This window comes from Gorilla gorilla, chromosome 4 (assembly GCF_029281585.2).
Source record: "Gorilla gorilla gorilla isolate KB3781 chromosome 4, NHGRI_mGorGor1-v2.1_pri, whole genome shotgun sequence".
Lineage (NCBI taxonomy): Eukaryota > Metazoa > Chordata > Mammalia > Primates > Hominidae > Gorilla > Gorilla gorilla.
In genome coordinates, this window is record NC_073228.2 from 60,242,930 (window position 1) to 60,257,208 (window position 14,279).

General features: G+C 41.0%; 1 protein-coding gene across 4 annotated transcripts in view; it reads left to right on the forward strand.

Annotated features, from left to right (window-relative positions):
* MYO1D (myosin ID) overlaps positions 1-14,279 on the forward strand; it is a 384,944-nt gene that overhangs the window by 130,674 nt on the left and 239,991 nt on the right. For all 4 annotated transcript variants that reach the window (XR_010133616.1, XM_031011723.3, XM_055388511.2 and 1 more), the window contains exons 13-14: positions 364-438; positions 7,263-7,395. Coding sequence is in view for 3 of the 4 variants with exons in the window: in XM_031011723.3 (XP_030867583.1) it covers positions 364-438; positions 7,263-7,395 (208 nt within the window). In the remaining variant the exon portion in view is untranslated. The remainder of the gene's footprint in view (positions 1-363; positions 439-7,262; positions 7,396-14,279) is intronic.

A 14,279-nucleotide genomic window follows, 5' to 3' on the forward strand; every position in this document is an offset into this window, starting at 1 on the left:
ACCTTAGGCAAGTCACTTGACCTCCCTACGGATGAGACTGTTAGTTCCTGTATGTTGCTGTTTTGCTTTTATCTTAGGAATGCTGGATGATAAATACAGCTATCTTTTAAAAAGTCATCTTCTTGAGGTAAGCAATAAACCAGTAGGGAATTATCATCTTAATCATAATAGTACTGATGAAAATTCCCTTCTATTTAGTAGGTAAATTTGGTATCCTTTAATACAGAACAAGATGAACAATATCAGCTTTTAGATTATTGATTGCATAATTAGCGGTGGAAAGGCTTGTTGCCTCCTGGAAAAACTTAAATGTGGCTCTTGCTTGGTAAATAATACATGTTTTCTGTGATTTTTCCCTGTTAGCTATTCTGTCATTGGTTTTATTGACAAAAATAAAGATACTTTATTTCAAGATTTCAAGCGCCTTATGTATAACAGGTAAGATTGAAATTTTATTAACTCTAGATTAAGCTCATTGACATATGTAATATATGCACATGGTTATATTAATATGCAATTTTAAGAGTTTCTGGCACATTTTCTTGTTCTGCTTTATCAGACTTAATAAATAGCATATAACTAACTTGATGATAAAATCTATAAATTTTGGGCGGGGACCTGCTAATAATATGATTTGCTTTGATTTCCCTTGGGTTGCCTCAGCTTCTGTGCTCACTGCTGCCAGCCTTCCAGCATCCCCTACCAGTATACTCAGCAGTCCTCAGGCCAGGCCGGTATGATGAAGAAGTGTCAGGTGACATCTGGCCCAGCTAGAAGTTTTGCATACTCAGATTCCCATTGTAGTATCTTCACCCCCAAATAAGAGACCGCTCTGATATCAGAGTGGCATCTAGTGTCAGTGAGCCCTGATAGTGACTGAGCAGACAGAATCTTCTCACAAACCAACAAAATGTGGAAAAGTTATGGCAAAATAAAACTAGGCAAATGATAACAAGTTTAAATCCAGTATGGATACTTTAAAAAGAAGGTCCATGAAGAAGAAAGAGGATTCCTGGTCATCTTTCTATGGGTTAAAGAACTGTATTCACTCATTTGTTAAGTCTGCTTAGTCAGTTGCTCAGTAGATTATCAAAAATGTATTGAGTACCTTTGAGACACACTTTCTTCTATGTTCTGGGATACAGCTGTGAAAAAATGTAGGCAAAGTCCCTGGCCTCATGGAGATTATAGTCTAGTAAAGGTGACAGTTAATAAACAAGGAAACAACTTTCAGTTTGTGACAAGTGCTGTGCAGAAAAATAAAGTAGGTAACAGATTGAAGGGTACAGATGAGGAGGGGCTGGGAAGGAATTATAGATAGGGTAGTCAGAAAAGGCCTCTTATAGAGGTGACATTTCAGCAGAGACCTGAGTTAAGTGAAGGAGGGAGCCATGCTGGAGGAAGAGCATTCCAGGCAGAGAGAAAAGCTAGTACCAAGGCCACAAGGTGGGAATGAGCTTGAGTGTATTGATAGCAAGGCCATTGTGGCTGAAAACAGAGTGAGGGATGGAAAGAGTGACTTTAGAAAGGTAGGTAGAGCCTGGATCATAAAGAGCCTGAGTCCACGTAAGAAGAAAGTATGAAGGGAAGTGTTGGAATTTATGATGTGATGTGATGTGATTTATGTTTTAAAGATATCACTGCTGCTACTACTATGTAAAATGCACACATTAAGGGACTAGCATGGAAATAGACAGTAAAGGAGGCGATTTTAATAATGCAGGCTGAGGCTGGGCGCAGTGGCTCACACCTGTAATCCCAGCACTTTGGGAGCCTGAGGCGGGCAGATCACGAGGTCAGGAGATTGAAACCATCCTGGCTCACATGGTGAAACCCCATCTCTACTAAAAATATGAAAAAATTAGCCGGGTGTGGCGGTGAGTGCCTGTACTCCCAGCTACTCAGGAGGCTGAGGCAGGAGAATGGCATGAACCTGGGAGGCAGAGCTTGCAGTGAGCCGAGATCGCGCCACTGCACTCCAGCCTGGGCGACAGAGTGAGACTCTGTCTCAAAATAATAATAATAATAATAACAATAATAATAATAATAATGCAGGCTGAGGCCTGGGTGGTAGTGACGGAGATAATGAAAGGGGGTCAGATTGGGTGATATTTTGAAAGTAGAGTTGACAAGATTTGCTGGTAGAGACAATGTGTGGTGTGAGAGGAAGACAGAAATCAAAGGTGATACCTGAGCCTGATAGGAGAAGACAAGAGGAAATGCTAATTGGTTCAGGGAAATTAAGAGTTTTGTTTTGGATATGTTATATCTGAAGTGCATTTTGGATACCCAATTAAAAGTGCCAAATCAGCAATTGCAACTATGCATCTGGATCTCAGGGGAAAGGTGGGGCTAGAGATATAAATTCACAGTCATCAGTGTATTGATTGTATTTAAAGCCATAGACTAGATGAGAGTATCTAGGGAGTGAGCGTAGATTTAAAAAGAGAAGAGGTTAAAAAGACTAATTCCTGAGACACTGTAACATGTAGAGACAAACAAGGAAAGAGGAACTAGCAAAGGAAACTGAGAGCATGCCAGTGAGGAAGGAAGTAAACAAGGAATCTGGTGTCACAGAGGCCAAGCCAAGAAAAAATGTTTAAAGAAGAAAAAAACGATACACTACATCAAATCTTGTCAAAAGCAGGAGTGATGAGAGGACCAAGATTGACCATTGGATTTGCTAACGCCAAGGTCAGTGGGACTCTTGACAACACTGGTTTCCATGTAGCATGGAAGACAAATATCTCATTGATGTGAGCTCAAGGGAATACAGGAAATGAGAATATAGAGACATTGTGTTTAAACTGTTCTTTCAAGAATTGTTATCAAATGATTCATCTGTGTGGATGTTGAAGCCACCAAGATTAATGATGGCACTATCATCAGTAGAAAGTTACAGAGACAGGAATGTGAGAGAGGATCCTTGGAAGAACTGGGCATGGGGAAAAGGGACTTTCAGAAGGGAATGTCAATGCTTAATTTATCAGGTAAGGTACATTCATTTTGAGGGACAAATGACAGAGTCCAGCATTTCTCTGTGCAGAAAATGTTAAAAGCTCAACTTAGAAAAAACAGCCTTATTTGGCCAGTAGTACCATCAGGGTGTGTTGCCAGTCTCTGTACCAAGAGGCTGCATGAGGTGATGTTTGTTAACTTTGTGAATGTACCATGGCCCAGAGGTTCAGCTGCTGAGAACAGCTTCACCTTTCAGTGGTGAACTAACATAGCCCAGGCTCTCCAGGCCAGTGTAGAAACCAAACAGCATGTGGATTTATCTCTAGTGGAAAATCTGACAGTAACATGGAATGGAATACAGTTGTCCCGAAGTATCCATGGGGGATTAATTCCATCTGGTACCCTCCTCCACTGAAGATACCAAAATCCATACATGTTCAAGTCCCTTATATAAAATGGTGTGGTATTTACATATAACCTACACACATCCTCCCAGATACTTTAAATCATGTCTAGATTACTTATAAAACCTAATGAAATGTAAGTGCTATGTAAATAGTTGTTGTATTGTTTAGAGAATAATGACCCCTCAAAAAAGTCTGTACATGTCTAGCACAGGCACAACCATCTTTAAAAAAAAAATTTTTTTTAATTTACTTTATTTTTTTTTTTTTTTGAGACGGAGTCTCACTCTGTCGCCCAGGCTGTAGTGCAGTGGCACGGCTTGGCTCACTGCAAGCTCCGCCTCCCGGGTTCACGCCATTCTCCTGCCTCAGCCTCCTGAGTAGCTGGGACTACAGGCGCCCACCACCACGCCCGGCTAATTTTTTGTATTTTTAGTAGAGACGGGGTTTCACCGTGTTAGCCAGGATGGTCTCGATCTCCTGACCTCGTGATCCGCCCGCCTTGGCCTCCCAAAGTGAAAAATATTTTCTATCCATGGTATATGTTGAATGTGGAAGCCATGGATATGGAGAGCCAACTGTAATTGTGTTGATGTAACAGGCTGTTTTTCCCTATTGGAAAACCTGCTTGGGAAGTCAAATAGCAGTGAGAACTCTGATTCATTATTACCCATGGAATCCAGAATGCTTAGTTGCCTGGTAAGCACAGAATCAGAACAAAGGAACTTAGATAAACCCAACAAATAAAGGCATCAGGCTAAGATGACTCCATTTCACAATAGGAATAGTTTTGCCAAAGGGGTGAAAGATTGAAAGTCTATTAAATGCAGCATATTGTGTATATTCCATAATAGGAAAGGCCTTGCCCATGAGATGGGAAGTCTTGACTTTTTTTTTTTTTTGGATAAAACCATCCTCCTAGATGGTATTGGAATGAGCCACCTTCATCTCTGGACACTATTTGATGCTTCCATGGCTAATAACCTTCCAAAATTTGAATCCATTTTTTCTTTGTATATGTTAATATAATGATTTTTCTTTTCTTTTTTTTTTTTTTTTTTTTAGAAGTGGTATCCCAGTCGCCCAGCCTGGAGCACAGTGATGTGATCATAGCTCACTGTAACCCTGAACTCCTGGGCTCAAGTGATTCTCCCAACTCTGCCTCCCCAGTAACTGAGGGTACAGGCATGCACCACTACACCCAGCAATATAATTATATTTAAGCAATGTTCCTTGGATTCTAGTTCTGCAGACCTTGATAATATACACACATGTATGCATGCATGTATGTGTGTGTCTGTGTCTGTGTGTGTCTGTGTAAATGGAGGGAGGAAGGGAGCAAGCATTTTGCATTCCAAGTGCACAAACTTTTACTCTTTACTGCTGTCTTGTTAGCCAGATGAGATCTGCCTTACCTATTATACATACTGGGTCTCTGGAGGAGCTTCCCTTTTAAGATAAGGGTTCTGGTATTTAAAATATGTTGAAAACTATTTTGTTAATATTACATTCAGGCTGGGCATGGTGGCTGACACCTGTAATCCCAGCACTTTGGGAGGCTGAGGTGGGAGAATCGCTTGAGCCCAGGAGTTTGAGACCAGCCTGGACAACATAGGGAGACCATTCTACAAAAAATTAAAAAGTTAGCCAGGCATGGTGGCACGTGCCTGTAGTCCCAGCTACTTGGGAGACTGAAGTGGAGTATCACTTGAGCCTGGAAGGTCGAGGCTGCAGTGAGCTATCATCTCACCACTGCACTCCAGCCTAGGTGACAGAGTGAGACCCTGTCTCAGAAAAACAAAAATATTACAGTCATGACTTGGCCTGAAATTTCTTTCTCTTTAAAATGACTCCCTACAACTGTTTGGATTCATTTTGTATCAATTCTGCTATTTAACATATTACCTTATTTCCTTCATTTCCAACCTTTACAGTGTAGTACAGGAATAGTCTCCAAATATGGCCAACAGTGAGTAAGGTAGACAAAGAATTTGGAGTAGAAACTGCATAGACCAAACACCAGTGACTAAAAGAAACAGTCTCTTAACATGTGTCAGAATTTTCAAAGTACACAAAGTGCAATTTTCTAATTTCTGAAAATTCTATTCAGTAAATGTTAGAATGGCATTCAGGCACTATGTGCACTGTAAGTTGAGAACGTTGCCTTAAATTATTTCTGTGCTAAAGATAAGAATGAAAAAGTTAAGGAAAAACAATATACATCTATGTAGTCATTTTGATATGTGTACAAATGGAAAATTATGGAATAGGACTAGAAAGTAATGAAACTGGGTTCATAAGCCACAGGTTATTGCAGCATTTTGTAGCCACTTTGACAGTAGTTGGCACTGCTTGCTGGTGATGGTGGGGGCTGGGAGTGTTGCTCTGTCTGTGTTCACAGACCCAGTCAATCCACACATTACCATTTATCTTCTTCGCTCTGCGCTCATCTGCTCTTTCATCTTGCAGCTATTATTTTGAGCACCTACATACAGAAATATTCTGAGTGCTTTGGGGATCCAACTCAATTTTTAAAATTTTATATGAGGGAAAAAAAGTGGGTAAAATGTTAGCAGTAGTAAGAGCAATTAGCAATGAATGCTAATGTTAATTATTTTCTCTTCTCAACCCCCAATTTTTTTTATTATACTTTTAGTTCTAGGGTACATGTGCACAGCATGCAGGTTTGTTACATATGTATACATGCGCCATGTTGGTGTGCTGCACCCATTAACTCGTCATTTACATTAGGTATATCTCCTAATGCTATCTCTCCCCCTCCCCCCACCCCATGACAGGCCCTGGTGTGTGACGTTCCGTTTCCTCTGTCCAAGTGTTCTCATTGTTCAATTCCCACCTATGAGTGAGAACATGTGATGTTTGGTTTTTTGTCCTTGCGATAGTTTGCTAAGAACGATGGTTTCCAGCTTCATCCATGTTCCTACAAAGGACATGAACTCATCCTTTTTTATGGCTGCATAGTATTCCATGGTGTATATGTGCCACATTTTCTTAATCCAGTCTATCATTGATGGACATTTGGGTTGCTCAACCCCCAATTTTTTAAGAAAAGTTTTTTTCTGATAAAAATTTCTAGGAAGCAAGCAACATTTTGAGTTCCAACTGCTTTAACATCAAAAGCACCCAAAATGAAACCAGAAAAAAAATGACAGTTGAGATCACTACACGTTTTTAAAAATATCTCCACAGAGCAAAATTATGAATATACAATTTTAACCTGAAAATTGGCCTGAAATGCATTTTTGGAATTGGATTGCAACAGTCCTAATGTCACATCAATGAAATATTGTAACTGCCAATGCTACCTACAAATTTGTTCACAATTTGAACTGCAGTAAAGGGATTTCCTAGGGACAATATAAAAATGGTTATTTTATATTCCTACCTGTGTTTTTTTTTTAAAGAGCAGGCTTTCTGTAGTGTTACCTGTTCTATTAATATATAAATTATTTGCTTTAATTCAAAGATATTGCCACTTTTATGTTTTCTGCTGTGACATTGAGGATCATTTTTCTACTAGTGGTTTGTCCTCATTTTCTAACCATCATAAAAATGAATTTGTTTTATATATGTATTGTAAGAGCCATATTGACCATTTGAGGGTCCTAGGTAGGTATAATAAGGATGTCACTTTAAAGAAGTTTAAATAATTTTTAAAATATGCTATAGTTTGGAAAAACATCTCAATTTGCATTGCAGTATCAGTCATTATTCTTGTAGCATAATTTTCTGGATGGAATCATCTTTCCAATTAGGCCTTGTGAGTTGAATCTGTAGTCCAATTATGATTCTCAGGATACATTTCAGCAGAATTGCTTATCAGTTTTTATCCAGCTTATTTGAATGTGACATTTGAATTGTTTTTTCTGTGCTTCTCAGTTCAAATCCTGTGCTCAAGAATATGTGGCCTGAAGGCAAACTGAGCATTACAGAGGTGACCAAGCGACCTCTGACTGCTGCTACCTTGTTTAAGAATTCTATGATTGCTCTAGTAGACAACCTTGCATCAAAGGTAATTATTTTCTTTTCTAAATATCCATTTTAACTCATAGATTTCCTCTTGATGTATTATAAAGAATGTATATATGATTTGCTTTTTAGGTAATCATATGTAGATTGAAGAATATGTATAAAGTGAATGTTATAATAGAATTTTTATTCCTACATTTTTAAAAATCTCACCTCAGTGGAACGATTATTTGTGTCCTAGATTAGTATCTGTCTTGAATTTGAGCTTTTTATTCTACTGTCATGGTCAAGGGAAAAATCTTGGATTTGAAAAATATATAAGGCACAGCATGCCCAGCAAAAGGAACTTTAGCGCTGTGCTGAAAACAGGACCTGGCCAAAATAAATAAGTAGAGTCTTGAATTAAGTTGTAAAATGTACCATTTATATATTGTGTTTGAGTACAAAGTGGCCAGAGAGGTTTAAGAGGAAATTTAGGATGCAAGTATTGTCCTTAGGCTGTTTTAAATAATTGAAATGTAAAGACGTATTGGCCTGGGTGTTGTGGCTTATGCCTGTAATCCCAGCACTTTGGGAGGCCAAGGCAGGAGGATCACTTGAGACCAGCCTGGACAATATAGTGAGACCTCCTTTCTACAAAAAGTTAAAAAATTAGCCAGGCATGGTGGCATGCACCCACAGTCCCAGCTACTCAGGAGGCTGAGGCGGGAGGATCACTGGAGACCAGCCTGGGCAATATAATGAGACCTCCTCTACAAAAAGTCACAAAATTAGCCAGGCATGGTGGCACATGCCTGTGGTCCCAGCTACTCTGGAGGCTAAGGTGGGAGGATTGCTTGAGCCTGGGAGGCAGAGGTTGCAGTGAGCCAAGATCACACCACTACACTCCAGTCTGGGTGAAAGAGCAGGACCTTGTCTCAAAAAAAAAAAAAAAAAAAGATGTATTATTGACAATTATTTGTGTTTTTTATTGTTTCTTTAAGGACTAATACTATTTGATAACTTTTGTCTGTTTTTTCCCTTAAAGAACATATTTCTACCCCTAACTGCTGCTGTTGGCAAGTTTGATAAATTAGGCAGCATTCTGAGCCATGTTATTTTTAGTTTCTTCATTTTTATCTTTCTCTTCTGGTGCTTCTCCTATGTAGTTTCTTCTTCGTTATCTTTTTTTAAAAAATCAACTTCCTCTCTAAGAATTTGAATCCATACTGTTTCTGGTTACTTCACTGTAGATAAATTAGGCAAACGCCACAGGAACACATCTGTGCGGTCGCTTTCTATCTCCTTTTGTCAGGATTCTTTGGCCTCAAGTGACCGCATATAAGCACAATTTGTTGGCTTATATAATCAAACCTCCAGAAAGGCAGGGGTAAGGACACTGGCACTGGAGGCCGGGATGCCGTTAGGACTCTTCACTCTTGTATCTCAGCTTTTCTTTGCATGTCAACTGCAGCCTGCTTCATCCAGCAAGAAGAAAAGTGAACCTGGAAGGAAGACACAGGACACAAGAAACAGTTGAACACTGAATTTCATGAAAGACTTTTAAATATTCAGTTAACTACAGTTAGTCAATTAACTAGAAAAAGAATTGTTTTGTTTTCTAAACTTGGTAGTTAATGTGCCATGTAAAGAAATAAAAATTCTAGAACCTTCTGTAATTTCTGTATCAGGAATTGCATTCAACTTCTAATAAAACAGATCCCTGAATTAGTAGCTTAAATAAGAGAGACATTTATTACTCTCTCCTATAAATGAAGTATAGAAGAAGGCATCCCAGGACTGGTATGGCAGCTCCAAAGTTATTAGAGACCCAAGTTCTTTCTGTCCTTCTGCTCTACCATCCTAGTGCTTGGCACCCAACCTCCTGGTCCATGATGGCAGCTGGAACTTCCTCCTTTTTAAAGAGACTTCCTGGAAGTTTGACACACTTTAGCTACACCCCATTTGCTATATGGAGTTGTCAGGGAAGCTGGGAAGGACATTTTCATTCTGGTCAGCAGTGCACTCAGCTAGCAATAAGAATTCTGTTTTAAAGTAAGAAAAAGATACTGGACATAAAGTAGGGAACTAACCTAGCAATCTCTGCTACAGCTTCCCAATCCATGTGTGTATGGAGGTCAGGGGAGAAGGGAGGGAGCAGAGATAAGCAGAAGAATATAGACAACTTATCAGTACAATAGAAGGCAAGAAGGTAAAGCCAGACTGAGGGGTTCTAGAGGACAGCAGAAAAAAAAAGAGTTGCATTTAGAACAAAATAATATGATAGAAATAAATCTAAATAATTGGTATTCATCATAATGTAAATAGACTAAGCAGACTAGATAGGTGGAAAATCCAGCTATATGCTCCTTAGAGGAGACACACATAAATAACACTATGCAGAAAGCTCAAAAACAAGACACACATAAATAACACTATGCAGAAAGCTCAAAAACAAAGACGTAGAAAGATATCAAGCCACCTCTCACCAAAAATGGTTAAAAGCAACATTCATGTGAAAGAACATAGAATTTAAGAAAGCAAGTATTAATACGGATAAACTAGTGATATCAAAATTATCCAAGACAAGCCATGTTGAACTAACATGGTACCTAACAACATACCCATGCTTCTTGTAAATTCTATAAAGAAAAAGAAAACCTGAAAAATTTTAAAGGAAAAATTGACAAGTCCACCATCATAGTGGGAGATTTTAAACCAGTGCTGTCAGAAAGATAAATGATAGATGAAGCAGACAAAAATGTTAGTGAGAATGCAGAAGCTTTGAAAACCAAATTTAAACTTTATCTAATAGATCAAAGGAACCCCGTACCCAGAAAATAGGAAATACATATGCCTTTAAAGTATACATCGAGGCCAGACATGGCGGCTTACACCTGTAATCCCAGCACTTTGGGAGGCCAAGGTGGGAGGATCACTTGAGGTCAAGAGTTCAAGACCAGCCTGTCCAGCATAGTGAAACCCTGTCTCTAATAAAAATACAAAAATAAGCTGGGCATGGTGGCCTGTTGTACCAGCTACTCAGGAGGCTGAGGCAGGAGAATCACTTGAACCCAGGAGGTGGAGATAGCAGTGAGCAAGATGGTGCCAATGCATTCCAGCCTGGGCAACAGAGCGAGACTCCATCTCAAAAAAATAATAAAATAAAGTATACATGGAACATTTACAAGAATTGACCACATAATAGATGACAAAGGAAACCATTTTGGTTTCGTGTGTGTGTGTGTGTGTGTGTGTGTGTTCAGATGGAATCTTGCCTTGTTGCCCAGGTTGGAGTGCCATGGTGCGATCTCAGCTCACTGCAACCTCTCTGCCTCCTGGGTTCAAGCAATTCTCACACCTCAGCCTCCTGAGTAGCTGGGATTACAGGTGTGTGCCACCACACCCGGCTAAATTTTTTTTTTTTTTGTATTTTTAGTACAGATGGGGTTTCACCGTGTTGACCAGGTTGGTCTTGAACTCCTGATCTCAGGTCATCCACCCACCTCGGCCTCCTAAAGCACTGGGATTACAGATGTGAGCCACCATGCTCAGCCATCTCAACTATTTTGAAGAAGTGCATATACAGATACAGTTTTCATCTTCAAAGCAAGTAAAATAAAAATCAGCATTAAAAAAATGTAATATGTTTTGGAACTTTAAAAGTACTCTCCTAAACAGGTCATAGTTTGAAGAAGAAATCACAATGGAAATTACAAAATGTTAGGAAGTGCATGACAAAAAATTTGTCAGAATTTATAGAATACTGCTAAAGTGATCCATTTGTTATGCCTTTGTAAAATAACAAGAAAGACTGAAAAGTTAATGAGCTAAGCGCAACTTAAGAAGCCAGAAAAGGAACTCCAAAGAAAACCTGAAGAAAGAAGTAAGAAAATATTTTTTAAAATAGTAAAACTTTAAAGTAATGGAACAAAAAAGTAATCAATAAGACCTCTAATAAAGCTGGTAAATTTAAAAAGTATGAACAAAAAAAGGGCTATTACTGTGCAGACATTATGGAGATTTTTTTAAAGTATCAGAATATTATGGATAACTATATGCCAATGAATTTGAAAATGTAGATGGTTTTCTAGAAAAAAAAAGTCATCAAAATTAATTCAAGAAGAAAGGGGCAACCTGAATATATCAGTAACCTTAAAGAATCCGAATAACTGATGATAAATCCACCTTTTCCCAATGTTGCCAAGGACATCAGATCTAGATGGTTTTACAAATCAGTTTTATAAAACCTTTGTGGAGCCATTAATCCCTATCATATGGAAACTGTTTTGGAGGGTGGGAAGAAGAGAGGCAACTACTCAACTCATTTAATGAGATTAATATTACCTTAATACAAGCTTAATATGAGAAAATAAAATTAGAGATCAATTTAACTTAGAAACATAGGTGTAAAGACCTCAAAAATATATGAATAATGCATTTTCTGGCAACATGGTGAGTGAGGTGCCCACTAAAGCCAACTGAAAACACCTAAAATGTTAGATAAAATATAAAAATCAACATCTTGAATCTAGCCATGAACTAACGAAAAGTAAGAAATATACAAGCCAGGAGTTGAGTGAATACAGAAGTTAACTGAGTGAAGGAAAAAACCCCTAAAGCTGCCCCTCACCCTGTGGGGATTTGTTGAAGTGGGTAACTTTGAATATAGTTATTCAAGGCTGGGTCCTTGAAGTGAAGCCCAGGGCCTGCCCAAAGTAGGGTATCTAATAAGGAATTCTGTGCACACACACACACAATGGTGAGTCTTTAAAGGGCTACATGTAGAATGAACTAGAAGTAATTCCCCATTATCAGTAAGGAAAACTGCCTGTCTTGGTCCTTGGCACTCAGCCATGGGTGGAGGGGGTGTGAATCTCTCTTGGGAATTTATAATCATAAGTGAGCTTTTAGGTGGTTTGCAACCCAAACTCATACTAGCCGGGTAGCTTGAAAAAGCCTCAAACTGACAATTTGATTAAAGGTGGTCCAGGTCTTATAATTGCCCCAGGCATCTGAAAAAAGCAAGTAAAACTGTTTTCCTTAGGAAACTATCTTCATACTGTCACAGAATCCTTGGGGTGTCACTTTTCTCACCAGAAACCTTTGTGCCTGGTGGTGCCTTTGCCTGAGTTTTGCTCAAGCCTGCCAGGCTTGTTCCACCTACTCAGCCTCGCAGGCTGCACTCAGCTTGCCCTACCAGCCTGGATTCCACACCTGCCAAGGGTGAGCCAGGCACAGAATGGCAAGGGGAGTGTGAATGAGTGAGCATAAGGTCCAGCCACTGCACACAGCCAAGCACACAGGCTGCAGCAGGGCGGGCAGCTCCAGGTGCCGGCACAGACACTGGTTCCCTGTGAGGCTGCGGCTGGACCAGGCATACTGCAAGCAGCTTCCATGGCTGGCACTGGGGAATGCAGTGGTGCCCAGAAGCTTGGAAATACCAGGAACTGCAGAGCCCCAAAGAGAGTATATCAGCCCTGGCTTGGGGAGCTCCTAGGTCTGGGCTCCCTGAAGGGCCACAGCTCTTCTCCTTCTCTCTTCACTCCTCATCACCCACAACGTGGCAAGCAAAGGGCATGTTTCAGCCCTGTTTGTGTTACAGCTCTTTTAGCCCTGCCATTCAGTGGATTCTGAGTTGTTGTCCTGTGTCCAGGAAGAATGAGGTATGCATACAAATAGAGGGTGAGCAAGGCAAAGAGGTGCTTTATTGGGTGACAGAACAGCTCAGAAGAGACTCTCAGTGGGTAGCTCCTCTCTGCAGTCAGGTCCTCCCATTGTCTACTCATCTCTCAGCATAGAGGAGACCAGCAGTATGAAGCTAGCTCCTCTCTGCAGGCAGTTCGTCCCATCATCTGCTCAGCTCTCAGCAGAGAGGAGACCCATGGTGGGTAGCTCCTCTCCACAGGCAGGTTATCCCATTGTCTGCCTGAGTCTGGCTGAGTCTGGGGGTTTTTATGGGCTTCAGAGGAGGGGAAGTGTGTGCTGACTGGTCCATAGGCAGGCCTGGAAAAAGCACTGTAAGTTCTCACTCTGGACCGTGGAACTGGCAGCCTGGCCCAAAGGTGGGATTTCACCAGCGACCCACCCCTTTCTGCCCAGGCGCCTGTCTGCCTCCTGCCACCATTAACCTGCCATCCACAGTGCCCACAGAGTCCAGACTGTTTGTGCCAAGGGGTGCCTCCAGGCCCACACCAAGCTGCCCTCAGCACCCCGTTGGCCTTCCGCTGTGCTCTTCGGCATCCAAAGTCTGAAGGGGACCAAGGTAGCAGGGGGCTGGCATGTCAGCACTGCCCCAAGTGTGCGCATACCCAGCTGGGTTGCAACAGTGCCCAGGCTCAGCCTCAACTTTGCTCTGAAATCAGAGTGGGCACCAAGACCAGGGAGAGGCCAGACGTTGGGAGCAGCACATCCAAGCCAACAGGGGCAGGGGAGCTTCCCATGTCCCCAGGAGTGCAGAGGTACCCAGGTCTACAGCCATGGCTGGGTGGTTATGGCTTCACCCAGGAGGTTGGGGCTTCTGCCTGCTCCCAGCCCCCAAGAGCACAGGGATGCCTGAGTCCTGCACCGTAGCTGGGCGGCCACAGCTGCGCCCAGGAAGCGCGACGATCCCACCCAGCCAACTTGGAAGGGGGCGGGGCTTCCACCTGTTCCTGGCTACTGCCAGCTCCACGGAGCACACAACCCCAGATGTACCTCCCCCACTGCAGCCAGCATCATGGCAGCAGCTGCTCCAGATGGGCCACCAATACCAGACCTTAAAGAATTTCCACAAAGCTCTAAGGAAAATTAGCTCACAGTAAAGAATCACTACAAGATGCTATAAGTAAAAGGCAAACTAAACAACAAACAGCAGGTTCAGACTCATGAAAACTTCTGATACAGAAATGATCAGAAAGAGAATAGGAGAATGCTTAATATACATCAAGAAATGAAAGGCCTGAAAAT